This window comes from Poecilia reticulata, chromosome 17 (genome assembly GCF_904066995.2).
Source record: "Poecilia reticulata chromosome 17, P_reticulata-male-v2, whole genome shotgun sequence".
NCBI lineage: Eukaryota > Metazoa > Chordata > Actinopteri > Cyprinodontiformes > Poeciliidae > Poecilia > Poecilia reticulata.
Genome location: NC_088846.1, coordinates 12,774,811 through 12,799,505, shown reverse-complemented (window position 1 = coordinate 12,799,505; position 24,695 = coordinate 12,774,811). Strand labels below are relative to the sequence as shown.

Below are 24,695 nucleotides of genomic sequence, written 5' to 3'. Positions count from 1 at the left end.
ATGCATTTGCTTCCAGGCATTTGATCAACATCTTCGATTAGATGTCCACTTAACAAGGCAAAGCAGATCCCCACCACTATCTGCCTGGTAGCTGAGGGACAGCCCTGAATGAATGCCCCTACGTAAAGGTCACTGCAGAGGTTAAAGGTGATCCCTCACACACATTCACAGACATATATATATATATATATATATATATATATATAAGATGGTAATGGCGAACCAACCGGACATTGTGGTGGTGGATAAACAACAGAGGAAAGCCGTTGTGGTGGATGTAGCAATACCAAGTGATTACAACATCAGGAAAAAGGAGCATGAGAAATTGGAGAAATACCAGGGCCTCAGGGAGGAACTGGAAAAGACCTGGAAGGTGAAGACCACAGTGGTGCCTGTGGTCATCGGGGCCCTCGGGGCAGTCACCCCCAAACTGGTGCAGTGGCTCAAACAGATCCCAGGAACAACATCAGATATCTCAGTCCAGAAATGTGCAGTTCTAGGCAAAGCCAAGATACTGCGCAGACCCCTCTAGCTCCCAGGCCTCTGGTAGTGGACCCGAGCTCAGAGGATGAAACAGACCACCCGCAGAGGGTGAGAAAGGAATTATATATATATATACAGTGACGTGCAGTCATCATGGAAAAATAATATATAAAATCATTTATATTGCTTTTTTCACCCTGTGGCACGAAATTAATACCTACATTTTTAAGTTTCGCTGAGTTAACGCGGCTATGGATGACATGTAAAAGATTAGTCTTTTTGCCCCCCCCCATATATATATATATATATGGTGGACAGGATGGGGAGAGCTGTTCTCCCCATCCTGTCCACTCAGGTTCATCTCCGTTCTCCATTACTCTTATTTCTCTCTCTCCCTTCAACTTTTTTTTTTTTTTTGTCTCTCTTCCATTTGAAATTGATTGCCTCTACCATCACAAAGACACTTGGTTCCGATTGATTGATCGGTCGGTAAGCGATGAGGGAGAAAACGTTGACACTGAGCTCAGAAAGCAAACGACACCTCCTTCGTGATTCTGTTTCCTTCGATATCTCTTTGTGCAACAAAAGCACAATGAGGAAATTCACACGAGTTCAAAACAACCAAAACGCCGACGCAAATTCATGTTCGCACCTGAAACGAAGAAATGTGCAAACGCTTACACGCTAAGAGGAAGGAAAGTCACAGATATAAAAACCTGAAACACACACATAAATACATGTATTTTATACAAATACACAAACCCCATAAAGAGACGGAGGATTGACGAAGATTATCAAATGCAGCTAACCAACCCCCCCCCCTTTCTCTTCCTTATGTCTGCCTGAACAGTTTATTCTGATTATTATATACAATTAAAATTCATGCAAAATTTAAAAAAAAAGGATAGAATACAGTGTTTTAGTAAATAGGAATATTATCTAAAAATTAATTTTAGTAATTCAGTACAAAATTAATGTTATGTTTCACAGTCGTAAAAAGGCACCAACCCCAGAACCTCGTCCCTGGCCTTGCAAAAATACACAGTTCTAAACAACAGAAGAGTGGATGGATTATTACGCACAGAGTGACATATTTAAATTGTTAGTCTTTGTTCATTTTGATAATTATGGCTTATTGCCATTACAAAACCCCAAATTGGTTTTCATTTAGAAAATTACAAGAGGCCGATTAAAAACACTGAAATTTATACCAATTGGAAATGACTCCAATGAGCTGCTGTACTGGGCTGGATCATCAATCCATTCAGGTATGGAGGTTAGCCCTGGAGATGAGGTTCTGCCAGATAGATCAGCATTAGTCGATGACGTCCGGTTCAGAAGCGGCTTACCAGAAGAAATGTAACAGTCACGGCTCTCGTCCTGGATGCGTCTGCGTGAGATGGTTCTTGATGCACGGACTCCAGCTGCAGGTCACGTTTTGTTAACCTCCTCAAAACTCTTAAAGGAGCTTTTCTTTTTTTTTGCAATCATTTTATGACTGCAGTTGTCGCTCTTGCTTGTGCACGTTTTTGAGCCAAAGTTTTTTCTTCCACTTAACTTTTATAATATGCTTGTGGATACAGCACTCCGTCAACAACCGGCTTCTTTAACCACCAATTACTCTCTGCTGGACGTCTACTGAGACTCCAGTCTTCCAAATAAACATGCAGACTATGATATAACTTATCTGTAGTGAGAATACACTTTTCATTTGTTGAATGTACTATTCTTACGTTCTCATGTTTTCATTAACTGTAAGTAATAATCATCAAATTTAACAGAAACATATAACTCTGAATGTAATGAATCTATGCCATGAACTTTACAATTATATTTACATGCTTTGATGTGCTGCTATAGATCTTCCCACCCCTAATGACAAAGGTTATTTTTCATTTGTCCTATTTTTTTTTAAATTTAGGTTTCATTTTAAACACACTGGATGCAATCTTCAAACAAAAGTTAGGGCAAAAACTGATGCAAACAAAAGTTATTGCGTAATCCATGTGTTGTTTCTGCTTTCCCTTTTTGGTTTAATAATTCCTGCTTTTCTTGTCGTATACAAATGCGTTACACAAGTTATTCTCTCTAGGTCTTACTTTTCATAATAAAAAGACAACAGTGCAAGTCTACAAACAATAAATAAATTCAAACACATCGAATCATGTAGCTGCTTGTATTTCACACACTAAGAAAGTTGATAAGTAAAAAAAAAAAAAGAAAAAAAAAGAGAACAATCATTTTTGCTGTGACTTTAATGTCACGTTTGTTGCTAAACACTGTATCGTTTCACTACATGAATCTTTACAATAAAGATTTGAGGTATATCGAGATGAATTGTCAACACATGCCTGCCTTGTTGTAAAGCTACCCTGGTGGGAGGAACCAGCGAGGAGGATCCAGATGGGCAGCGGGCTTCACCGGTGGGTTTGAGCGGAGGAATTACATTCCCAAATGAGAGGGAAGTGGATGGAAAATACTTTTGAAAAGTGGAATATACGTACACATGTACACTTGGACTATGAATTACACAAAGTTTAGCCAGAGTGTGTGTTGGGGGAAGTCCTGCATGTTTTCTCTTGAGGTAAAAACAAATTTAGCGACGTTAACAACACACGTCCAATTTAACGTCATAAATCCCCAGTTAAAGTGGCCACGCAAGCTTTGAATTTTTGTAGAATATGTTGGCAAATGTGACATTTGCAAGTCAGAAAACCTTCTTGAGTTGCTGTCATAACTTAGAGCCTTATTTAATCATTTCTGCTGTCTGAGCAGGGAAAAGCAACACTGAGCTTAGCATCTCGTTCTGTCTGAATAATTGACGTGTCGGACTGGTTCTCAGGAAGGCTTAACAATAAGTAATCAGCCAGACCACTGCTGATGCTCATGAGCGCAAGTTTTACCAGGTAAGAAAACGATTTCTTTTACAGGATCTTTTGCTTTTTTGTTGTGTGTGTGTGTGTGTGTGTCCCCTGTCATTACAAAACCTCTGCAGATGTCAGCAGATCACAGTAGATCAATAACGGCTCTCTCCAATCGCTCCTTCTCCATGTTCAGACGTGATCATCAGCTTCAGCTGCTGCCTTTTGTCTTAGCACCTGAGTCAGATGAACAAGAGCATCTGACAACAGCTACAGCCTGGTTGTGTATCAGTGTTTTTAGCTTCTTTTCCATTCTCCACACAAGAACCATGTAGTCCTTTTCTTTCTTTCTTTTTTTATTTGGTCCGTGAAGAATCTACCTTTGATGAGTTTGTAAGCCTGTGGACAACTGAGAAGCAGCTTATCCAATGTGACATTTATGTATTAAACGCTGTAACATAGTAGTGATATTCGTGCAGAGCATATTCTCTCACATAAACTTAATTTAATTGTCAGTGTGTGTGTGTGTGTGTGTTTGTTTGTTTGTGAGTCCATGATCATTACACACACAGTGGGCTCGATGCATCTTTGGTATCGGCGGCTGTGTCACAGTCTACCTGCTTCTGCAACAAAGCCACTCACACAGAAATGTTTAAATTCCTCCATCTCTTTGCCTCGAGTGTGAACTACAAACGTCTGTCAGTGGAGCTAATCAGCTCCACAAAACCGTGAGGAAACCATGAGGCCATGTAGGAATATAATCCAGTTATTTCTTTCGATCATCAGATGCTGGTGCCTCCGCTGCCTTGCCCTTTTTCCTCCTCTCTGCACCTCCTCTCTTTTATGATTATCTCCCGCTTGAAGATGCTACACAACAAGTGGCTTTGCCCAAAAGAAAACGTAAAAAGACACATAAAACAAAAAAAGAAAAGCCAAAAAACACCAACAGCAGAGGAATGCAGCGACAGTCCAGTTCAAAGAGGATTAGAGATCAAGGAAGAGGTCCTTCACATCCATATAGTCCACAGATATTCACAAATATACGCACAGTCTTTTCCCTTGTGATATCCCTTCCTTGTCTGTGCATAGCATCAGTTTATGACATGTTGATTTGTCTTTTTTTTTCTCCTAATCTAAAAGTTTTTTTTTTCTTTTTTTTTTTTTTACATTTTGTCAAGAAGGTGCATCTTTACATATAGTTTCAGCACAACATAGCACAATAGTCACAAGAGAGAAACCATGTGTCTATGGTACTAATTTTACCCGCATCAGTAGTTGAGGAGGAGGGAGAAATGAAAGAAAGACACATTGAATTGGGGCGTGTGGGGGAAGGAGAGTAGATAAATAGAGAATAGATAACACAGAGAGAAGGATGAAATCAAAAGGTTATTTACAGTGTTTCATGTTCGTCTGTGTTTTTCTGAGGTATGGAGCGGGCAAACGGGGCCCGGAGTAGTGCTCGCAAATCGAAGGTTGTAATGACGCAGAGCAGACGGGACGGGGCGTGCGCGACGAAGGAGCAGAGCTGCGTCTGTTCTCTGATTATCATGAAAGAGGCAAACATCATTGGCACTCTGAATCCTGTATTTTGACATTTGACCTCTGTGTTTGGCCACTAGAACAGAGCTGACCCGTCCTCCGTCCCACCTGCACCCCACTGCACACAGGGATTTTTTTTTTTCTTCTTTTTTTTTTTTTTCCTCTCTCGGTTAAGTGTGTGGAGTGCCGTCCCCTCTTTGATTGTTCTCCTTTTGGTAACCTGAATATAACCTCTCATATGGCAGCATAGCCGCACAATGAGCACTTGGAAGCAAACATTCAAATAGTATCAAAGGGTGTGTTGGTAAGAGTAATAATAATATAGCTCCGTCATATAAGTGTGTGCGGAATTGAAACTGTAGGGTCAAAATGGTTTCTGTGGATGGAGATATCCATGGAAACGAGCTGCGCATGTTCTTAAAATGGACAGCAGGTGGCACTGTTACTTCTGGGTGGATCAGATTAGGTCTATGCAGGGAAATTACACCTCCTGTCCCATAAAAACCTTGTGGACATTTTACACTGGAATCACCATGACACACACACACATTAATATGTTGGTCAAAGTGCCTAGACGAACAGTTTTACCTGACGCTGAAAAACAAACGTCTCTGTCAATACGTGTTTCTAAGGTAAAGATGCAGTACCTTGCCAAGTGTTATTCCCCCTTGAAATTTTCCACATTTTATCATATTAAAATTTTAACTTTCATTTGGGTTTTTATGTCATAGACCAACGCAAAGCGTTTAAGTGAGTAATCTGTCTGCTTGACGATCAGGTCGCAAATCTGGCCTTTCTGGAGGAGCAGGAGATACACTGTTGATAGAGACTCGTACAAATTTAGGTTTAAACTTGTTTAAATTTACAGAAACTAGTTGGCCTACATGGAGAAATGCTCTGTGTGGCAGGCATCCTCCAAAATATGGCACAAGCAGCATCATGCCGTGTGTGTTCTTCTCTTTAGCAGTGACGGGAAAGCTGATTGGAGTTGATGGAAAAGTAAATGGAGCTGAATGCAGGGAAATCGAGAAAACCTGACATTGGCTGCAAATGACTTGGAACTGAGGAGGAGGTTATAAACTAGCCAGAGTTATAATGGAATGGTTTGGATGCATATTTCACTTATGCTCTGCAGTATGTTTTCTGTGCTTTTGCAATTTGCAACGAATAGTAGGCGAACTTTGCTGATTCTATCAGTGTAAAGCTTGTACAGATGTATCAGAAAGACTAATTGCAGTGATAGGTTCCTTTAAAAAGTATTGATTAGGGAACCCTGAATGCAAATGCAAGTTGCACTTTTCAGATTTTCTGTGAACAATCTTTAAGTTGATAAATAATTTTCCTATCAATTCACAATTATGCACTACATTTTGTTGGTCTGCTACATGCATTTACAACGACACCCATTGAAGTTTGTGACTGCAATATGAGAAATTGTGGAAAGGTTTAAAGGCTGTGAATAGTTTTGCAAGATGCAGTGCATCCCATCCACAGACATACGATGCCCAAATTATTCATAATTCATGCACAGAGAACCTGAACATGTCAAGAGAACTATTAGCACGACTGCATCAGATCTGGTTTTGAATTTCAGGCAGACGACTGAACACAAAGGCTGAATTTCATTTCATATCTTGTCCCTCATTCCTCACCCTTAATCTTATTAGTCAAATAGGTAAGGCCTTCCAATGGTTTATGCGACTTAGGGGAAGAACAAAGTGACATTTTTCAATGGCAAATGTGGAAATGGAGTAGAAACTGTTCTTCCAAATCCACTCTAAACATTCAGTTAACATAATTTTAATGGCACAGTAACCAGCCGTACGATTAAACTTTGTCAATGGGACAGTTAAGACACTGAAGGGTGTTTTTCATCATTTGTACACTTCATATTATGGCCAAGTTGAAGTTTTATATATATATATATACATTTTATGTCGCTGTCAAATGTTGTTAAAAGCTAATACAGCACAATATTGCAGAGCTTATATTTGACAGTAGCAACAATTAAAATGTCTAATTTGATGATTGTTTTTTCTCAACATAAGCTACTGTTCCCCCCGTCCCCCCCAAAAAAATCGTTTTAAATGTCTTTGTTTGACAGCAACTGTCACTGTGACATCTAGTTTGCTGTAGTTACATCCCCTTACTGGATAGTAAATTTACTGAGAATTTCAATGGCACTAAAACATACTTAAAGTCACAATAACCCTAAGTGTGCTCCGAGTGCGTCTGAATGTAAGTGTACTTGAAGTGTGCTCGGAACAAAGATGTTTCGTCAAAATAGATACTATTTGTTTGTAGATTCATAATACTTAATTATTTAAATACATCATTAATATATTAGATTTACTTTTCACTTGGAATCAGTGGGAACTGGTGACGTATCAGCAGTGTCTCATTTCACAGTGAGATTTGTTGACCTACATTGGGTGGCAAAGGGATGGGAAGAGGGGGAGGGACAACCTTTGGAAATGTGATTCAGCCAAAGTCTTCCATGATGGAGGATGTATTCTCCTCCCATTGTACGACTTAAACACAAAACTACACTTTTGTGCAGATACATTTTCTTTGGTTTTGATGTGGAAACTTATTTAAAGCTACATATTCTTTGGTTGGCAGGGCACTAGTTTTAAAATGCAAGTTAGAATGATAAAAAAAAGTAAGTTAAACACATATAGAACTGAAAGTATCTGATTCATCTGCTCCAGTGCATAAGAGCAAATTAGATCAAATAAGAGTGCTGCACACTCTGCTACTGTGCAGTATAGCAGTTTTTAACACTGTTTGGCTTATAAAAAGAAGAGAAAAAAAATATCAGTTCAACCGTGCGTCCTGCAGCCGTCAGGCTTTGGAGAACGTATTTGCAGACGAGGTGCCCGGTTGGATCGGGGACGCGCTGTTGGTGCCGCCGCCGCCTCCGCTGCTGTTTCCGTGGTGGGTGTGAACGTGGCCGTGCGCGCCATGACAGTGCTCCTCTGCGTCCCAGCGCTCCGGACAGCGGCGACGTGAGTTCATGAAGAAGTTGGAGACGGTGGAGAGCTCCAGGCCCAGCTGCTGAGAGATGGTGAGCTGCATCTCCTTGGAGGGGCGGCGGTTTTCTCTGAAGATGGCCACAAGGGTACGACGCTGCAGGTCTGTGAAGACCAGCCGCTGCTTCTTTGGCACCTGGCTGCGCTCCCGTCCCCGGTCCTCCTCCTTGCGCTTACATGCTGCTTATAGAAAGAGAAGGACGGCATAAAAAAGAAAAAGACATTGCTAAATACAGTGATAGGTTTGCAGTGGAGCACGGAAAATAAGTCAAATCAAAAAGCGTAAAAGTACTGATGACGTACTTTTGCAGAACTGAACAAATTGGAGAAATGTAAAAGTCTACACTTTATAACACAGCCCATGTTTTCTCACTTAGAGCGCGTGTCAAAACTCAAGACCCGCGGGCCAAATCTGGCACGCTCTGAGCCCTTATGTGGCCTCTATGTCATACTCAATAATCAAAATAATCAGATTCCAGCTCCGTGTAGAAGTGACGTGTTTTATTACCATTTAATGTACCTAAATTAATCAGTTCAAAAATCTATTAAAGCATGTTTAGTTGTTGATTTAAAAATTGTATGTGTGACGCAATGTAACCAAACATAATAGAAAAGGTTCTGGCAGTTCTGAGTGGCAGCTTTTGTTCAAGTAAAGCCAAAGTGTGTTGTCTTTCAGTGTCACATGGCTTATCACAGTATTATTTTAAAATGTTGATATTGGAACAGAAATGATCAATTGCATTTGGTGAGTAAATATACATTATACATAATCGATTCAAATACATTGAGTTACAGAAATAATAATTGAACTAATTAAATTAAAGATATTACTTAAGTCTCATTAGATAACCTTGAGTTGGTCGAACTCAAATACTCTCTGTTTGATTGATGGATAATGTTTAATCTACACAGCCACAGGAAAAAATTCATTGAATTCATTCAATTTATTTCAATTGCATAAACATATATGTTTTGGATGGAACCTTTGTGGTCCCTTTCCTGAAGCTTACTACATAGTTTCCTGGAACTTTTACAGAATTTACTGATTATTTCCTCATAGTGGTTATTTTCTAATCACCTATAAGTTACAGAAAATACCTGATATGTTTTTAGGAAAGTATGCCACTATAAGCCACCTTATAATGCATTCCTAAAAGTACTGATTAAGTTCTGGAAGCAATAATTACTAAGTTCTATAATCATTCAATTAAAGTACATGGTATGTTCTGAAATGTGACCTCTCAGTTTTGGGAGGTTTGATATGAGCTTTGATATGAGCTGGGAAGTTTGATATGTGTTATGTGTGCTGCCCTACTTCCATCGACGCGCACTATGAAATATAAATGACATAAATCAAAATTGTTGAACTCCTGTACAGTGACTGCAAACTGAAAAAAGATTGTTATAACATGTTTCTCCAAATCAAACTAAGCTAAATCTCACTCAAATCAGTGATATTGATACATTACAATAATGTTTGTTACGCACTGATTTTACACCTACCAGGATACATTTCACTTTTTGTCAAAATGCAACGTTAGCCTTTAAAAATAAATGGTTATATGCATTTAATTTACTCACTTATATTCAAAAAATATTCATCATATGTTGCATGTATTTATGATACCAGGCCTAATTCAGCAATATTGTCCTTGAATGAAAACAGAATTTTATGAACTCATCTGTGTAATAAGATTCAGTTTAATAACAATCTTCAAATTTTCCTTCTTTATTTACCAGGGTTCTCTTCAAACTTCTCTAAAAACAACGATTGTTTGATTTAGTCTTGCATTGGCTGTGAAATAAAAATGTCAGATGCAAAATAAAATTCTAAATATTTCATGGGTTAGATTAGCGTTAATATCGATGCTGAATTAAGACCTTCAAAGTAAAAGTCACATTATTTTTAAAATTGAACTTTTTCCTGATTCTACTAACTGAACAAAAACAGTAATGAAAGACAGTCTGGGTAAAAGTCTAGCTGTACATTGATTACATAATTCCAATGTTTCTAATTTCCTCATTTATGCTAAATAGGGCATTAAAGGGAATTAAGTTCTACCTTCAAAATAAAGTTCACAAATGGCCCTTCAATAGACAGTTTGACTCTGTCATGGGTTTTTTTGTTTTATCTTTAGAAGGTCCGTTGAAAATATTGGTCAGTATGTTGGATCATTATCTTCTATGCATTAACTTTCTCTTCAATGCATTGCTACGTATTTAGATGAAAGACTTCAGGGTTTCAGTCACCATCAAAATTTCTTCAGAAATGTTTTCTAGTTGTTAACGTCATTATTTATGCGTTAACATTACTTTAACACAGCAACAAATTCCCCATAGTTTTTATGCCAGATGTTGCAATAAATTAGCAATGTGAATTTTGGCCAGTCCCGGGAAACATTGGAAGTTATTGAAGAAAACAGAAAATACCACACTACAGACTTATAACTATAGGTCAAAAACATTTACTTGCAGTAAATATTCTTGACTTACAGGTGTGAAACAACATTTTTTTAATAGATATTTTTATAGCCAGCCATCTATTTTGTAACACCTGCCGGATCATGGGGGTATCTCAACTGCTATGTGTTTAAGTATTTATTTCTGTTTCTTTTTATAATTGTGACTGACAGTTCAATTCATGAGAAAATGTCAGTATTACGTACTTAACACCGAATAAAAGTATCTTCAATGCAGAAATGCTATTGTATGATCGTGTTAAACACAATCGGCAAAGGACTGGAAAGTTTAGTCATTCTGTGGACAGTTGCACCATCCACAAGGAGGGTAAGTCACAAAATGTATTTGTCACAAAAACTGGTTTGTCACGGTATCCGGGCATAGTGATGTAAAGTTGAGTGGAAGAAAAAAGTGTGATTGAAATTGTGCACGTTAAAGAATTTGGGGGATGCTTCACAAGACGCAGATTGTAGTTGGAGTCAGAGCTACAACTTTTGTATTTCTTATGCTGAGTCACTTCTCAGCTACAGACACTACTTGAAGCGTCTAATTCAGTCTAGATGAGGATAAGGACAAGACTGTTTCTTGTTTTCATTTAGAAAGCAAGAGAAAGACGCAGAATCCATGTTAGTTGGGGGAAAAGTTTCCACTCAGTGAAGATTTGGATTGTTTTCCTATGGTGTTGTTGCACTGTATTGTGTTTTATCAGATCCAAAGTAATGCAGCCATCTATCAGGAGATGTAAACAAACAAAAAAAAAAACATTAAATATATAATAATTCAGTGATAAATTATAAAATACACCAATTTCATGTTTTGAGTAACAACGTAGCTTTTAGGCTGAGAAACATTTGCAGCAAATGTAATTTGCCCCACCAAAAATAAAGCAAACCTTCTCTTTCAGGAGAGAGGGTTATGGATTTGTCTGGAGTGTTTTGACCGCGTGTCTGCGTGACCGTGCGCGTGTGCGTCTTGCTGAAACCGGAGGAGCGTGATGTGAAATGCTGACAAAGAGAAGCGGAGAGCCGCGCTGCCTGGATGCACCGTCAGTAGTGCAGGGCTCGGCTCTGGCTGTGGAGACTGGAGGGAGTCTGTTCTGTTCTGCTGCCCTAAAAAGCTGCAATGATCGATTTTCCGCGGTTTTCTCCTGACCACGTGGTCCAGTAATCAGGGCTCCCTTCCCCACCCGATCGATCCGCATCGATCCGCCAGAGCGAGGTGCATGAAAGTGTGTTGGTGAGTGTGGGTCTGCGCGTGTGTGTGTGTGTGTGTGTGTGTGTGTGTGTGTGTGTGTGTGTGTGTGTGTGTGTGTGTGTGTGTGTGTGTGTGTGTGTGTGTGGGGTGGGGTGTGAGGAGAGTGCGCGTGCGTGGGCGCGCTTTTGTGACAGACAGATGAGAAGAAATTGTTTATCTGTGGACGAACAAAGGAGGTGAGGCGGGAAAAGAGTGGCAGCCATCCAGTCTGGGAGCCCTCAAACGAACCACTGGTTATTAAAATAATAATAATAATATAAATATATATATGAAAGGTTCGCTGGAGATAAAGTTAAGACTGAGAGGATCAGGAAGGATCTCAGGTTTGAATGCCTGTGTGCACATGAGGAAAAGAGCAAACGAGGAGAGGATTAAAGGGGAAAGAAGTGAGGTTGGCTGCAGTGTGGAGGTGGTGTATGCAAATGATTGATGACTTTAAAGCCAGTTAAGACAACGGCAGAAAACAGATTTGACTGTGAGACCGAGATCAATGTGAATGTGCACATGCATACCTCACCTGTGTGTGTGTGTGTGTGTGTGTGTGTGTGTGTGTGTGTGTGTGTGTGTGTGTGTGTGTGTGTGTGTGTGTGTGTGTGTGTGTGTGTGTGTGCATGTGTGTGTGTTGTTCATGCTGTGTTACCGCAAGCGAAGCATAATTACAGAAATATTTCCCCTCAGCAGGAAGCAGCTACAGTAGCCTGCTTGTTCCTCCGTATGCTAGAGCCTCCTACTTGACTGGTTTCCTCTGGTTGTTTTTCCTCGATTGTTTTAATTTGCCCCCAGATTGATAGCCCCCCCATATTGATTGATCCTCACTTCAGAATCATTTCATGGAACATTTATTCAATTGGTTCAGGCCCGGCCGCGCCAGAATCTCCTCCAGGCTCTCCCTAAGTGCTGTCTCAACCCAAACTCAATACTCTCTAATGTAATGACTGAATCCTAGTGCTAATATAGTGATAATTTAATATGTAATGCCTGTTTGCGAAGAAATTGTGCTACAGGCCATTTTACAACGCCAACACCACTCTAGCTTTCCTCCGTCAGCCAGTGAGAGCCGCTCGGAGGCCTGTGGTGGGAGCAACCACTGCAGCCGTGTTCATAACTAAGCTAAACTCTGGAATTAGCGTGAAATTGGGGGCTAGTCAGAGCATATTTCAGATAATCAATAGGTTCCATTTCAAATGAGACTCCTTCAGCCTCTGAACAAGCAGCGTATGGGCGGACAAGGGGGGGGTGGTGGGGTGCAGCTCATTACGGCGACCTCTCTTGAGACAGAACCAAACGGTTTATAGGCTGTCTTTAGCTGCCTTGTTACCAAATCAGCTACTTTGAAGAGACAAGAGGCAGTCTCATGCGGGTCTCGCTCATCTTCTCTCCTTCATAATGTCCAAGAGTCAACAATGCCAAAGATTTCAAGCAACAGCCACTACAGTCTGATCATGAGCCCCTGCTGATCCACTCATCACTCAGCGTGCACCTAAGCAGCGACACTTTATGGCTCGGAGTTATTGGCTTGTGGTGTTTGTTTTGCTCTGTCTTTCGTTCAGCTGCATCACCCAAGCATGGAAAGCTGTGTCTAAACAACACGGAATTGTGGGTAGGAAGTGGAAGGCGAGAAGACGTCAACAAAGACACATTTACTGATTTCTGACTGTGATTGAAGAGTTATATTTGGTTTGGTCAAATGGGCTAATCAGACCTGGACATCTTTGTTTATGCTAAGTTTGAGTGGAGCCATATGGACTAAAAAAAATAAATAAAAATTTCAACAGGGTTTTCTAGACCAAAGAAAGAACAGAACTGAAGTTATATTTGACCACAATAGTGATTTAATCGACAATGGGTAAATCGCTTGGCCACCGCCACCACCAGCCAGTCTTAAATCGCATGGTACATCATTTCAACATAAATTAAATTAAGACAAGCTTCAAGTGAGTTACAACATTTTAGTGTAACTATCTAAGTTTTGGCTTTTGGTTTTGGTGTGACACATTCAAGATTGTAAGTGACAGCCAACTGATAAACTTTATGAAAACGTTAGAGACGATTCTGCCTCCATGGATTAGGGAATATGAATAGATCTTAATGTAGTTAGTTAGTTAGTTAGTTAGTTAGTTAGTTAGTTAGTTAGTTAGTTAGTTAGTTAGTTAGTTAGTTAGTTAGTTAGTTAGTTAGTTAGTTAGTTAGTTAGTTAGTTAGTTAGTTAGTTAGTTAGTTAGTTGCAATTCAATAAAACATTTATACTTTTAAGATAATTTCTTATTGCAGGTTATGAGACATTTATCTAGCTCAAGCCTTAATGTAAATGTGTGTGTGCTGTGTCTTTTAAACAGTTTTAATACTACAAATCCACTGGATCCACATCTTTCAAGAGAAGAAAGTGGCTGTAGATAAGAAGAAACATTTTGTTAACAAAAAAAAAGTACTTTCTGTCTTTAATTGTACTCTATTTCGGGCGTAACCTGCTTGAAAGTATGCTAAAGGAGCATGTTCAGTTGTCAAAAATATGACTGGTTTGATTTTCAGTGTCATCAAATGTCATGAATCTTGACCAAACAAAAAGCAACAAATCCACAAGTTAAGGTGACACTTTACTGATGTGAAGTTCTTACTTACACCGATTTTACTCTTTTGAAATGATTAAATGAGTGACAAACTTTGCTCAAATAACTTCATTCCTCCCTGTGAATATTGCAGTTAAATAAGAGATTACACAGAGGAGAGAAACGTGATGGTATTTGTTTTGTTTTCCAGAAAGTAAAAAAAAAAAAAAAAGATTATATGAGCAATTTGAATCACTGTAGGAATGTGATGTGTGAAGATACTTTTCCACTTTGACTTTTTCTTTTCTTTCTTTTTTTTTTTTTTTGAAAGTGCAGAAATACAGATGGCATCCCAGGATTTCAGGGACAATAAACAGAGATGAAAGCCAATAAGTGGACGAGAGCCAAACTTTAAAGGCTTTATTTATCCTCAAAAGCAGCAGCCTGAAGGAACAAACAATAATTACACTTATTGATGTATAACATGTAGCATCAGTTTAACACGTAGAGACAGTGCGTGCTGTAAATGTGTGTGTGTGTGTGTGTTGGTGGGGCCGTGTGGGGCAGACGGCGAACTAACCGCACCGTGCTGCTGCTAGCCGACGCCTGGACGGACGGATGAGATCGGGCTTTGTGTGCGGTGAGACGGGCCCTCTCCCGCCCTGGACGGACTACTGCGGGTGAGAAACAGTTTGGTGTCAATCACTCTCTGTCACACCCTCCTTCAGATATACGATTATTGATTATATTGATCATGTGCATATGGGCCTGTTCACTGGTGGGAGTTAAAACGCCTCAGTGTCTGCTCTCCCCTCTCCCATCACTATGAGCCGTATAACAGCGCACAGCACAACCGTGGAGGAAGCCACGTCGTACCCCCCTCCCCCCACGCCACCGCCCTCCTCCCTTTAAACACCGATAATTGATTAGAATTGGTTTATCTGTTAGCTGTCATGTTTTTCTCGGTGAAAATCCCACGTTTTCCTGTTTAAACGAGTGATTGGCAGCTTAGCAGCGCATCAGTTTTTGGCTTACTGGGAGGGGACTTTCCGTGGAGATTTGCGTGACTTGTTAACGACGAGCCATACCGCCACTTTTAAATGTCACGCCTTAAAAATGTCTTAGCAGAGATAAATAAAAATAATAATTTTTAAAAAAAGTTTAAAATAGTTATTTTCTAAATAAAAATGAAATTTAAAAAAAAGCAAAACGCGTCATTTAAATTGGAGTTCACCGTCCAGAAACTTTTGGAAGGAGGTAATTTATACTGATTCTGTAGTAAATTATGTCTGACCTTGTTGACAATATTGGCTACAAAGACATTTTGTGTGTGTTTTTTATATTATCCCCTTAAAATGATCCTGTTATTTTTGCATGTAATATAAATTGAAGCTCGTTTTTTCTTGAAAACGGGGAATAATCACTGGACGTGGATATCTTTTTATGTCAATTCCAGGTAAGAAAGTCCTTATAATTACTAACCTCAGACAAACATGTTCAAAATATCATGTTTTTGAATATGATTTTTTTTTTAGCCCAGACAAAAAATAAATAAATAAAAAATGGAAAGCCGGACTTTGTTTTCCTATACCCATTTTTTTTCTTTTTTTTATCTATCATAAAAACTTTTTTTTATTATTTATCTTCATTTAAATGGAAGCCGTCGTGGTTATGTAGACGGATTTTTCACTCACTTTTCATAAAACTATTTCACCTTATTTGAACAAGAGAAATAATCGTCTCCCCCATGGAGGATCATTTGCACTAATTTAGATGGCAGTTTCCGAAGACCCTATAAAATATACGCGATCTGTCCGAGACTCCCTTTAACACTAAAATACCGTGCAAATAAAATAATTAAATTATGACCTGGGATCTATTTTCAAGCATAGCGTAAATTCTCTTTCCATTAATTTTTAACTGAATAAAAATGTAATCTTTTTTTTATCGTGGTGATACGTGTCAAGCTGTTTGACTGCGTTCTTGTCAGGAATGCGTCAATTTTACCCAGGAAATTTACACGTAGTGTGCAACGTCGACGCAGGTTTCTGCTTGTACGTCTTAACAGTTGCATTTCAAAGGTGCAGAACACACAAAATGGACCAAATTGCAGAAGCGTGAGATGAGAGGGAGCTGTCCGTTCAGCACCACAAAGTGACATCTGACAAGACTTTTATTTACAAGTCCAAGTTCGGAAATATTAGAAAATTAATTTTTTTTTAATTATTATTATTATTTAGATATATCACATTAAATACCCATGAAATTCCCTGGTCGGGTAGCTTGAGCAAGGAGAATTAAAATGCATTTCACTCTTTTGTTTATTTGTAAATTTTATAACCTGATTTTGGTGATACATACACCAATACATTTACACCCTTAAAATGCCATCAAAGTTTTCTGACCCTGTATTATGTGATGACACAATAACAATTTTTGTGCTAGCATGCAAACAGAGAAGTGAGAAAAATGCCTCTTTAAATATTTTTGTCCTGATAAGATGCACTAATACACAATACTATATTTGTGCAGTTTGTTTGCCCTAAACAATCTAAATGTATTACATCTATATATTATACACATACTTGAATATACATAGCTTTTTTCTGTTACTGTCAAACCAAAGGATTCTGTTGCACCCACTTTCTTTCAAACAATAAGTGCCGACATATTTCACTCCGGTTTGTCGGACAGTGGATATGCAAATTCTCAGTTACAGAGAAAGATGACCAGAAAGCAGAAGTGAATTGAGGCTGGATGGCTGGTGCAGTGCCAGAAGAAAAAAAGAGGACGAGAAAAGGACGCAAGGAAAGGAAGGAAGGAAAGAGAGAAAGAATATGAGAGACCCGAGGAGAGCAGAAGAGAGAAAATCAATACTGATTCAGAGTGAGTCAGATAAGCCTGAACAATGTATAGTGCAGACACACTCTATAACCCAGTCACACACACACACACACATGCATGTGCATGTGGAGGAACTCACGCAGACACACAGAGAAGAGCATAAATGTGCTTTAGGCCTCCATAAAGATGCATTACAAACCCCATAAAGCATACCCACCTTTAAAAATCAAATGACATCACAACCTTGGATTGTTCAGAGGATTCGCTGACACGAGCAGAAAGCGCTCATTACTTGGTGTCGATAGGTAGCTAGATGCTCTGATGCCCTTTGTCTACTGTAAGATTCTCTTTGGGAAAGGTCCTCTTGTGATTGGGTAAAAAAAAACAAAAAGAAAATCTGAACCCGTGTCTGCGGCTTCATTCAACAGTAGAAGTCTAGACCCTGCTGGCTGGTATAAAGCTTGTACTATTGATATTTCTCAGTATGTTTGGGTTGTAAACAGCGTTTTCTTTTTTTTTTTTTTTTTTGAAAACCACTTACACACCTCGCTCTGTGATGTTTGGGAAGTCGGACTGGTGTGTGTGGTCCTCAGCTGTTAACCACAAATTTTACTTTGCTTACCAAGAAGATGCTGTTACAAGTGCTCACACCACCACTCTCCTGTCTCTCTCGCTCTCTTTCTCTTGCTTTCGTCTCCCTTATACTTATCAATTATTAAGGCTGGTATTGATCCGTTCACTAGCCTGCCTCTATCTGACTGTTCACACAAAGCCCAAACCTGCCAGCCCTCTCTCAATCAATGGCATCTCCTGGCTCCTGTGTGAGGCTTCTTCTTCTCCTCCTTCTTCTTCTTCTTTTTCCCATGTCAGTTTTGCTTTTCTCGCTCTTGGACTTAAGACATGTTGACTGAAGTTTTGTACATTCCAATTTTGTTCCATTTGGATTCCTCTGAAAAAAAACACTCGCATCAATATTTCATAGCACAAGTACATTTGATGGGCGATAAAAAAAGAGAGAGCAAAGATGCCTCTGCACATCGTTTGACTTGAAGAATTTATCCTCATTTTTATTTTATTTTTTGCCCTCCAGGTCAGTTTCCCAAGCCAAATGACCTACCAGCCTGTTACTGGGCTAAACAGAGAAAGATTAGTGATATTTTTTGTCATGTGCTGCAGAAAGGGTGAGCACTGGGGAGTGGGAGAGAAGGGGGTTGGGGTAGGGAATGGGCCTTATTGATCTACTATGTGCAAAGCCAGGCAAACACTGAAAGGACAGAGCAACACTATTAATGACACTCAAACCCTCAGCTTCTAGTCCTCTATCTATCTATCTATCTATCTATCTATCTATCTATCTATCTATCTATCTATCTATCTATCTATCTATCTATCTATCTATCTATCTATCTATCTATCTATCTATCTATCTATCTATCTATCTATCTATCTATCTATCTATTATTTCCTGCTGTGTTAGTGTTAAGTTTATAAGGTTTCGTGGGAAAACTGTGTGTTGCATATAAATTTTATCCGCCAAAAGGGTTTCTTTAAAAAAAAAAAAAAGGTCTATATTCTCTGTTTTGTTGTTGTTGTTGTTGTTTATGCTACTAGTCCATGTTACAGATTCCAACCCCGGTTTCAATCAATATTTCATCAGAACAGTCTGCACATACAGCATGAGGTTGCCTAGAAGTATAAATCTGGGGACGGTGTCGGCATTGGGATTGGATTTAAATTATATTCCTCCTATTTGTGTCGTAATAAAAAAAAAGTAGGTAGATAGATAGATAGATAGATAGATAGATAGATAGATAGATAGATAGATAGATAGATAGATAGATAGATAGATAGATAGATAGATAGATAGATAGATAGATAGATAGATAGATAGATAGATAGATAGATAGATAGATAGATAGATAGATAGATAGATAGATAGATAGATAGATAGATAGATAGATAGATAGATAGATAGATAGATAGATAGATAGATAGATAGATAGATAGATAGATAGATAGATAGATAGATAGATAGATAGATAGATAGATAGATAGATAGATAGATAGATTAGATTATTATTATGATTCACCTCCTGTAACTTGGCTGCATCCCCAAACATTCCTATAAATATTAGTAGGATAACAGGGTGAATAATACTAAAATCTTGTCCTAGCTTTTGGTTTTTATGTGCCACCAAAAGTTTATCAGTGGCCCCCCATCTCCTTACCCGTTTGATCTCTTTTTGGATGAGCCCCTGCTCAGCGTTTCTATACACCATTGGTGGCTTGAATCCACTCTGTCAGTATCAACTGCAACATGTCTTTCCCTAAATTATATTTAGAAAAATATGTACGTAACAACTTGAATTGTAATCTACCTGGTCTTTTGCTCTAGTATTAACTTTCCTACTGTTTGAAAAGCAGGAGAGGACCGTGTGGTTATTACGTCTTTCAGTTGTGTTACGGGTATTGATCGGTGTGCCACATTTAAAAAGGAGAGTGGGAACTGGCGTATTGATCAGGCAACCCGGGGTCACCCCGCTTCTGCCGGCGCAACTTGTTGACCCCTGTAGCCCCACCGCCGCTCGGTGGTGAGAAACAGGCGTCTTGGGAGTATATTCACTTCGACGTGATTGTGAATCATCCGGGATTAGATATTTCGATCAAAAATATAGATTACATTTTTACCTTACAACAGTGTGTCTAAATGTCAGTGTCCTCAAAGCTGTTACTGAAGTATTGGGTTCATAAGGAGTCAAAATGCTCTTGTCTGTTTCTACATTAAATGAAGTTATCTTCTATTTTTTTCACCCCTTTGCAAATTCTTTTCTGAAATTAGTCCCTTCCTACTTCCATTTCATGCCAGCAAACAAGCCTCTCCATGAGCTTTAAACCATGGCAAAAGTTCACTTTTAGTTGAACTGAAAAATTTGAATGCATTTGAGTCTCGATCGATGTGGCAAGATCTTAAATCTCGCATATAATTCAATATTACTGTAAGAAATTACTGAAAACTCAACTTTCATTTACATTTTTAACCACCTAACTCTTAATTAGTTAGTGTGATCAGATAATGAGTTCTGATCCAACAAGATGAACTGTGATGGGTATTCTGCTGTTAAAATTATTTTTATTCGAGTCGTTCCTACTCATTAATTTTCTTGCAGCAGACTGTGAGTAAGTTGTAGAAGAGTGCTGTAAACCCCCGGTTGTCAAAGGTTGTGCAAAACGTCCAAAAACAATAAAAAGACGAAATGGTTAAACACTTTTTAGCAGGAGGGAGTCGGTAAGAAGCCTCTTTCGGCAAACCATTACGTATCCTAAAAAAGTTAAGTAGAAAACCTCTAAAATAACAAAAGTACCAAATGGAAAAGGGGCGAAACGCCGCGTGGCAAACTTCAAACCCCATAAGGCGGGCACAAATCGACCGTAACTACAAAGGCACGAAACGACAAAGGGGCGAAGTGACCAGTGTATTTTTTCCCCCCAGCTTCAAGCAATGAGCAGTGGAGCTGTCCGTGGTGCTGAGTCTGTTAGGACCCGTGAAACTCTTTTAAACAACCTGCGTGTCTGTCTACAATGACGGTGTGAGGTCTGTTGTTTGAAACTGTTGAATGTGAAACGTGGATGTTGTGAAATAATTGCCTCACCGGCCAGCCGCAGAGCAGACATCCGCTGAAATTCGGGCTCCTGCAGCCACTTCCACATCCTCCTGAACGTCTCCCGGCCCGACTTGAGCTTACTCCACGGTTTGGGGTTCCGCAGCAGGTCCGACAGGGTCCCCTGCGACCGGCTCAAGATCCGCTGGGCAAAAATAGCCTGCGGGATAGAGTATCGCTTCAACTCGGCCGTTATCCTTTGAGCCACCTCCTTCGTGTTGATTTCCTCCGCCTGTATGCCCGACCCTGACACTCCCTGACCGGCGACGTGACCGTGCCTCTCCCGATCGGCCATCATCACAGCACCGTTTGCCTGGGAATGAAGGTGGCTGTGCGGGTGGTGGTGCATCCCATTGAGGTTGGAGATCAAGCCGTGGCCGTGTCCACCTAAACTTCTGGCCAGGTGCTCCTGGTCGCTTCGAGACAGCATGGAGGCGTGGGACTCGAACCCCGACACCGGCGACAGCATCTTGGTGTCGGTGGAGAGGTGCGTGCTGGGACCGTAGGCGGAGAGCGACTGCTGGGAGTTGTGCAGAGAACCGAGCCCGCCGGACAAGGGAGACAACGATCCATGACCCATGCCGGTGACGGACATCTCTTTTGGGTAGTGACTGTACAGGTTGCCCATGGACGTCAGCCCCCGGTGGTCCTCCCGCATCAGCGTGAAGCTCCCGCTGACGTTCCCGGCGGACAGTCGTTGGTGGGCGGCAGGGTGGTGGTGCGAGTGCGGGTGGTGAAACTTATCCGCCACTGTGGATATCGGAGGTAGGTGCTGCAGAGGGGTCAGCGTGGTGTATGTGTTACTAAGGCTCATCCCGGTCTCACACATGCTGATGGACGAATGGAGGTGTCCTGACAAGGCGGACGGGTCCGTCCGGTAGTCCCCGCCGGACCCTTCGAGAAGTGAGGCCATGCCGGACACCATGGCCGGTCGCCCACCCGGAGCGTGCGAGACCAGGTTCCGGGGTGTGGAGCTCGGGGACGGAGACGGCCGAGCGTGCGGAGAGCTCATGAGGTCCCCTGGTTGGGAGTGCGAGGAGACGCTGTGCAAGTTGTCCATGGTGAGCTCCATGGCTGAAGGAGAGTACGTTCCCTTCTCCCACCCTCCCACCCACACCCCTCTGTCTTTCACTCCGGCTGTTCTCTCACTCGTGTGCTCTCTTACCTTCTTTTCTTAGCCCTCCCGGAGAAATAAAATGATCAATCCATTTGAAGGCAAATCCATTGATTGTTGAAATTCACCGATCGATCCGGAGCTGCGAAGAGACCGGTTCTGTTCTGTACAGAACCGACGGGCTCTGTGTGCATTCATGTGCTTTGGAGCTCTCTCGGGCTGGATCTCGTCTCTGGTCCGACAGCGCTCCCACTAAGAGCGTATCAGAGGAAAGGGTGCGCGTCTCCGTGGATTTATAACGTGGCGCGCGCACGAGCAGAGGCTCTCCTAACAATCTGCCTCGCAGCGCTGGAGGAAGCTGCGAAACGCAATTAAGTTTTAGAGTCTGCGATATGAGATGTGCCCTTATTTTAAATATGAATATTATTACAAATGAGATTTTATTATTATTATTATTATTATTATTATTATTATTATTATTATTATTATTATTATTATTATTATTGCACACATCACTTTCACCATCAATGCACAGAGCATATTCTGACGCGGACTTCTCGTCTATGATTTGCTTTTATTTTTATTTCATATTTTTTTATTTTAAATCCAGTCTTTTCTGTTTCTCTTACTGATTACACGTTGTTTTCCCACGGACTGTATGGTTTTGCATTTATGCGCTCAGTGATAAACCTGATCGAAGTATTGACTGACGGAGATTAATGACGGGGCGCGGGCCGGTTAGCGGGGAGGGGAAGAGGGAGCAGGAGGTCACAAAGTTAGGATCCCCGACGCTTCCGTGCAGACCAATGAGAGCGCGGCCAGCGCCGCTGATTCTGTTTGAGAGACGGTCACTATAAATTTAGGGCAGGATAGTGTCTCCAGAAAACAATTAGGAGCATCTGTTGATTACTCCGCAGATACTCTTTACGTTGTGAGGCATTTAGAATAAAACGGCATGTGAAATGAAAACCCTCCGCGATAGTGCAGGGTTTGGAGTTTCGGCGCATGCAATACCACTACTACTACTACTATACTACTACTACTACTACTACTATACTACTACTACTACTACTACTATACTACTACTACTACTACTACTAATAATAATAATAATAATAATAATAATAATAATAATAATAATAATAATAATAATAATAATAATTAATTGGAAAATAAATAAATGACTTGCTCTGCAAATTCACAGTTAAACAGCACAGTAGTCAGTCCAGAGAATTATGTTTTAAAATCCGTCTCATTCAGATTAAGCCCGTTTATTATTGGTGTCGTGTGTGTTTGGTGTCATTTACTGACTCATCTCAAAGGTGGATGAGAAAAAAAAGCCCTCAGAGGCAATAAACCTCGTTTATTGCGTTTTTTTTCTAATTGTTTTTAATATTGCTCTCACGTGTAATGTGTCCGACCGTAATAAATTGCAAATCGAAAACAAAAATCAAGATGTGAAAGAAGAAGAGGGTGGGGGAACGCCGCACAAGCATGAGTTTTAGTCAGAGGATTAATAGAATTTCAATCTGAATCTTTTAATATAATCTTTTTTTAAAAAAAAAAGAAAAGAAAAAAACTCTCTAAACCACCCGTTTTTAAGAAAAAAAGGCTATTTCAAAGTCATCGTAATTTTAAATTACTGATTTATTTTAAAAATGAGATATTAATGTGTGCAGCAAACATTGTGTGTTTTTTATTATTATTTGTTGCGTATGCCATTAAAAATGTCTAAATTAACCCATTAATTGAGCTCCGACCTATAAAAAAATTAGCTAACTCACAAAAATAAAAATTAATTAATAATGATTTTTACCCGTGCTAAGCCAAAGCCTCTTTTTTTTTACTTTTAGCGACTCGGATTTTTTAAATTTATTCACTCCAGCAAAAGCAGGTTACTTTTAGCCAACAAATGCCAAGGATGTCTATGCAAAACATTTGTTTCCGGTTATCATAAAGCTGGAAGCTGTTTCCCCCTCCCAAAGTTCAGGTATTGATCAGCAGCGTTCGATGTATTGATCCTCGATCAGCCCACTGTTTCCTAAACACTGAGGCTTTTTGTGTGGGATCGTTTCAGCGGTTAGGCTTTGACCCGTATGGATGCTGGACACCAGGAATATGCTGGAAAAAATAAATGCCAGCTGCCCTGTTTTATTATCTGCAGAGCAGAAGGCCGTCAAAGGCTCCGCTCCATCTTGCTCCCAGAAAAGGTGGTAATAACATTTGTGTAGGCCTTAAATTCTTACATTGACGTGTTTTAGAACCACTTAGCCGAAATGCACCTATAATAAAAGAAAGAGGGTAAAATATAATGTTTTTCTTTAGCAGAACTTTTTTCCCCCTCTTATGTTTTTGGTTCGCACTTATAATTATCGCCTTTTTTCTAAAATGCCGGTGTTGTTCAGTTTTAGTCAGTACTACAAAAATATACAGCAGTCCTTTCTTTGTGGTTATATTTTCATTTATTTTTTCCTTTATTGAATTAGAAATCCTCAAAACATCAGAATTGTTACACTAGCAGCAAGTTAAATTATAACGAAATTATGATGTGCATGTAAAAACATTTAGACTTGCATTCAGTATTGAAGTTTTTTTTTATCTCATTCTTCCCTTACTATAATGCTTGTAGTTATGTGATAAAGAACATACTTGAGTCTCACTGCAGAAGAAGACAAATGGATAAATAAAAAAAAGAGAATATTTTCCATAGTGCAAAACATGTTCAGGATATTTTCCCCCATGAGTTTGTAGGTGTAAATTTATGCATCCTGAAAAATATGGAAAAACAGCAGCAGAAGAAGAACAGTTTATATATATATATATATATATATATATATATATATATATATATATATATATATATATATATAGTTTTCTGTATAGTTTTCTAAGCAAATACAAGG

At 39.8% G+C, this 24,695-nt stretch overlaps 1 protein-coding gene across 2 annotated transcripts; it reads right to left on the bottom strand.

The window, feature by feature from the left end:
• Positions 1-5,133: 5,133 nt before the first annotated feature.
• On the bottom strand, positions 5,134-22,181 carry onecut3b (one cut homeobox 3b). 2 transcript variants are annotated; one of them, XM_081598486.1, is made up of 3 exons: positions 20,670-22,181; positions 14,761-14,849; positions 7,813-8,095 (listed from the first exon to the last, which is right to left on the bottom strand). In XM_081598486.1, the coding sequence occupies exons 1-3, from the start codon at positions 21,748-21,750 to the stop codon at positions 7,898-7,900; spliced, it is 1,368 nt and encodes a 455-aa protein (XP_081454612.1). In that variant the 5' UTR covers positions 21,751-22,181; the 3' UTR covers positions 7,813-7,897. The 2 variants fall into 2 exon arrangements, with proteins under 2 accessions (XP_008432089.2, XP_081454612.1); XM_008433867.3 differs by lacking the exon at positions 14,761-14,849 and having other exon boundaries at positions 5,134-8,095.
• Positions 22,182-24,695: the final 2,514 nt, after the last annotated feature.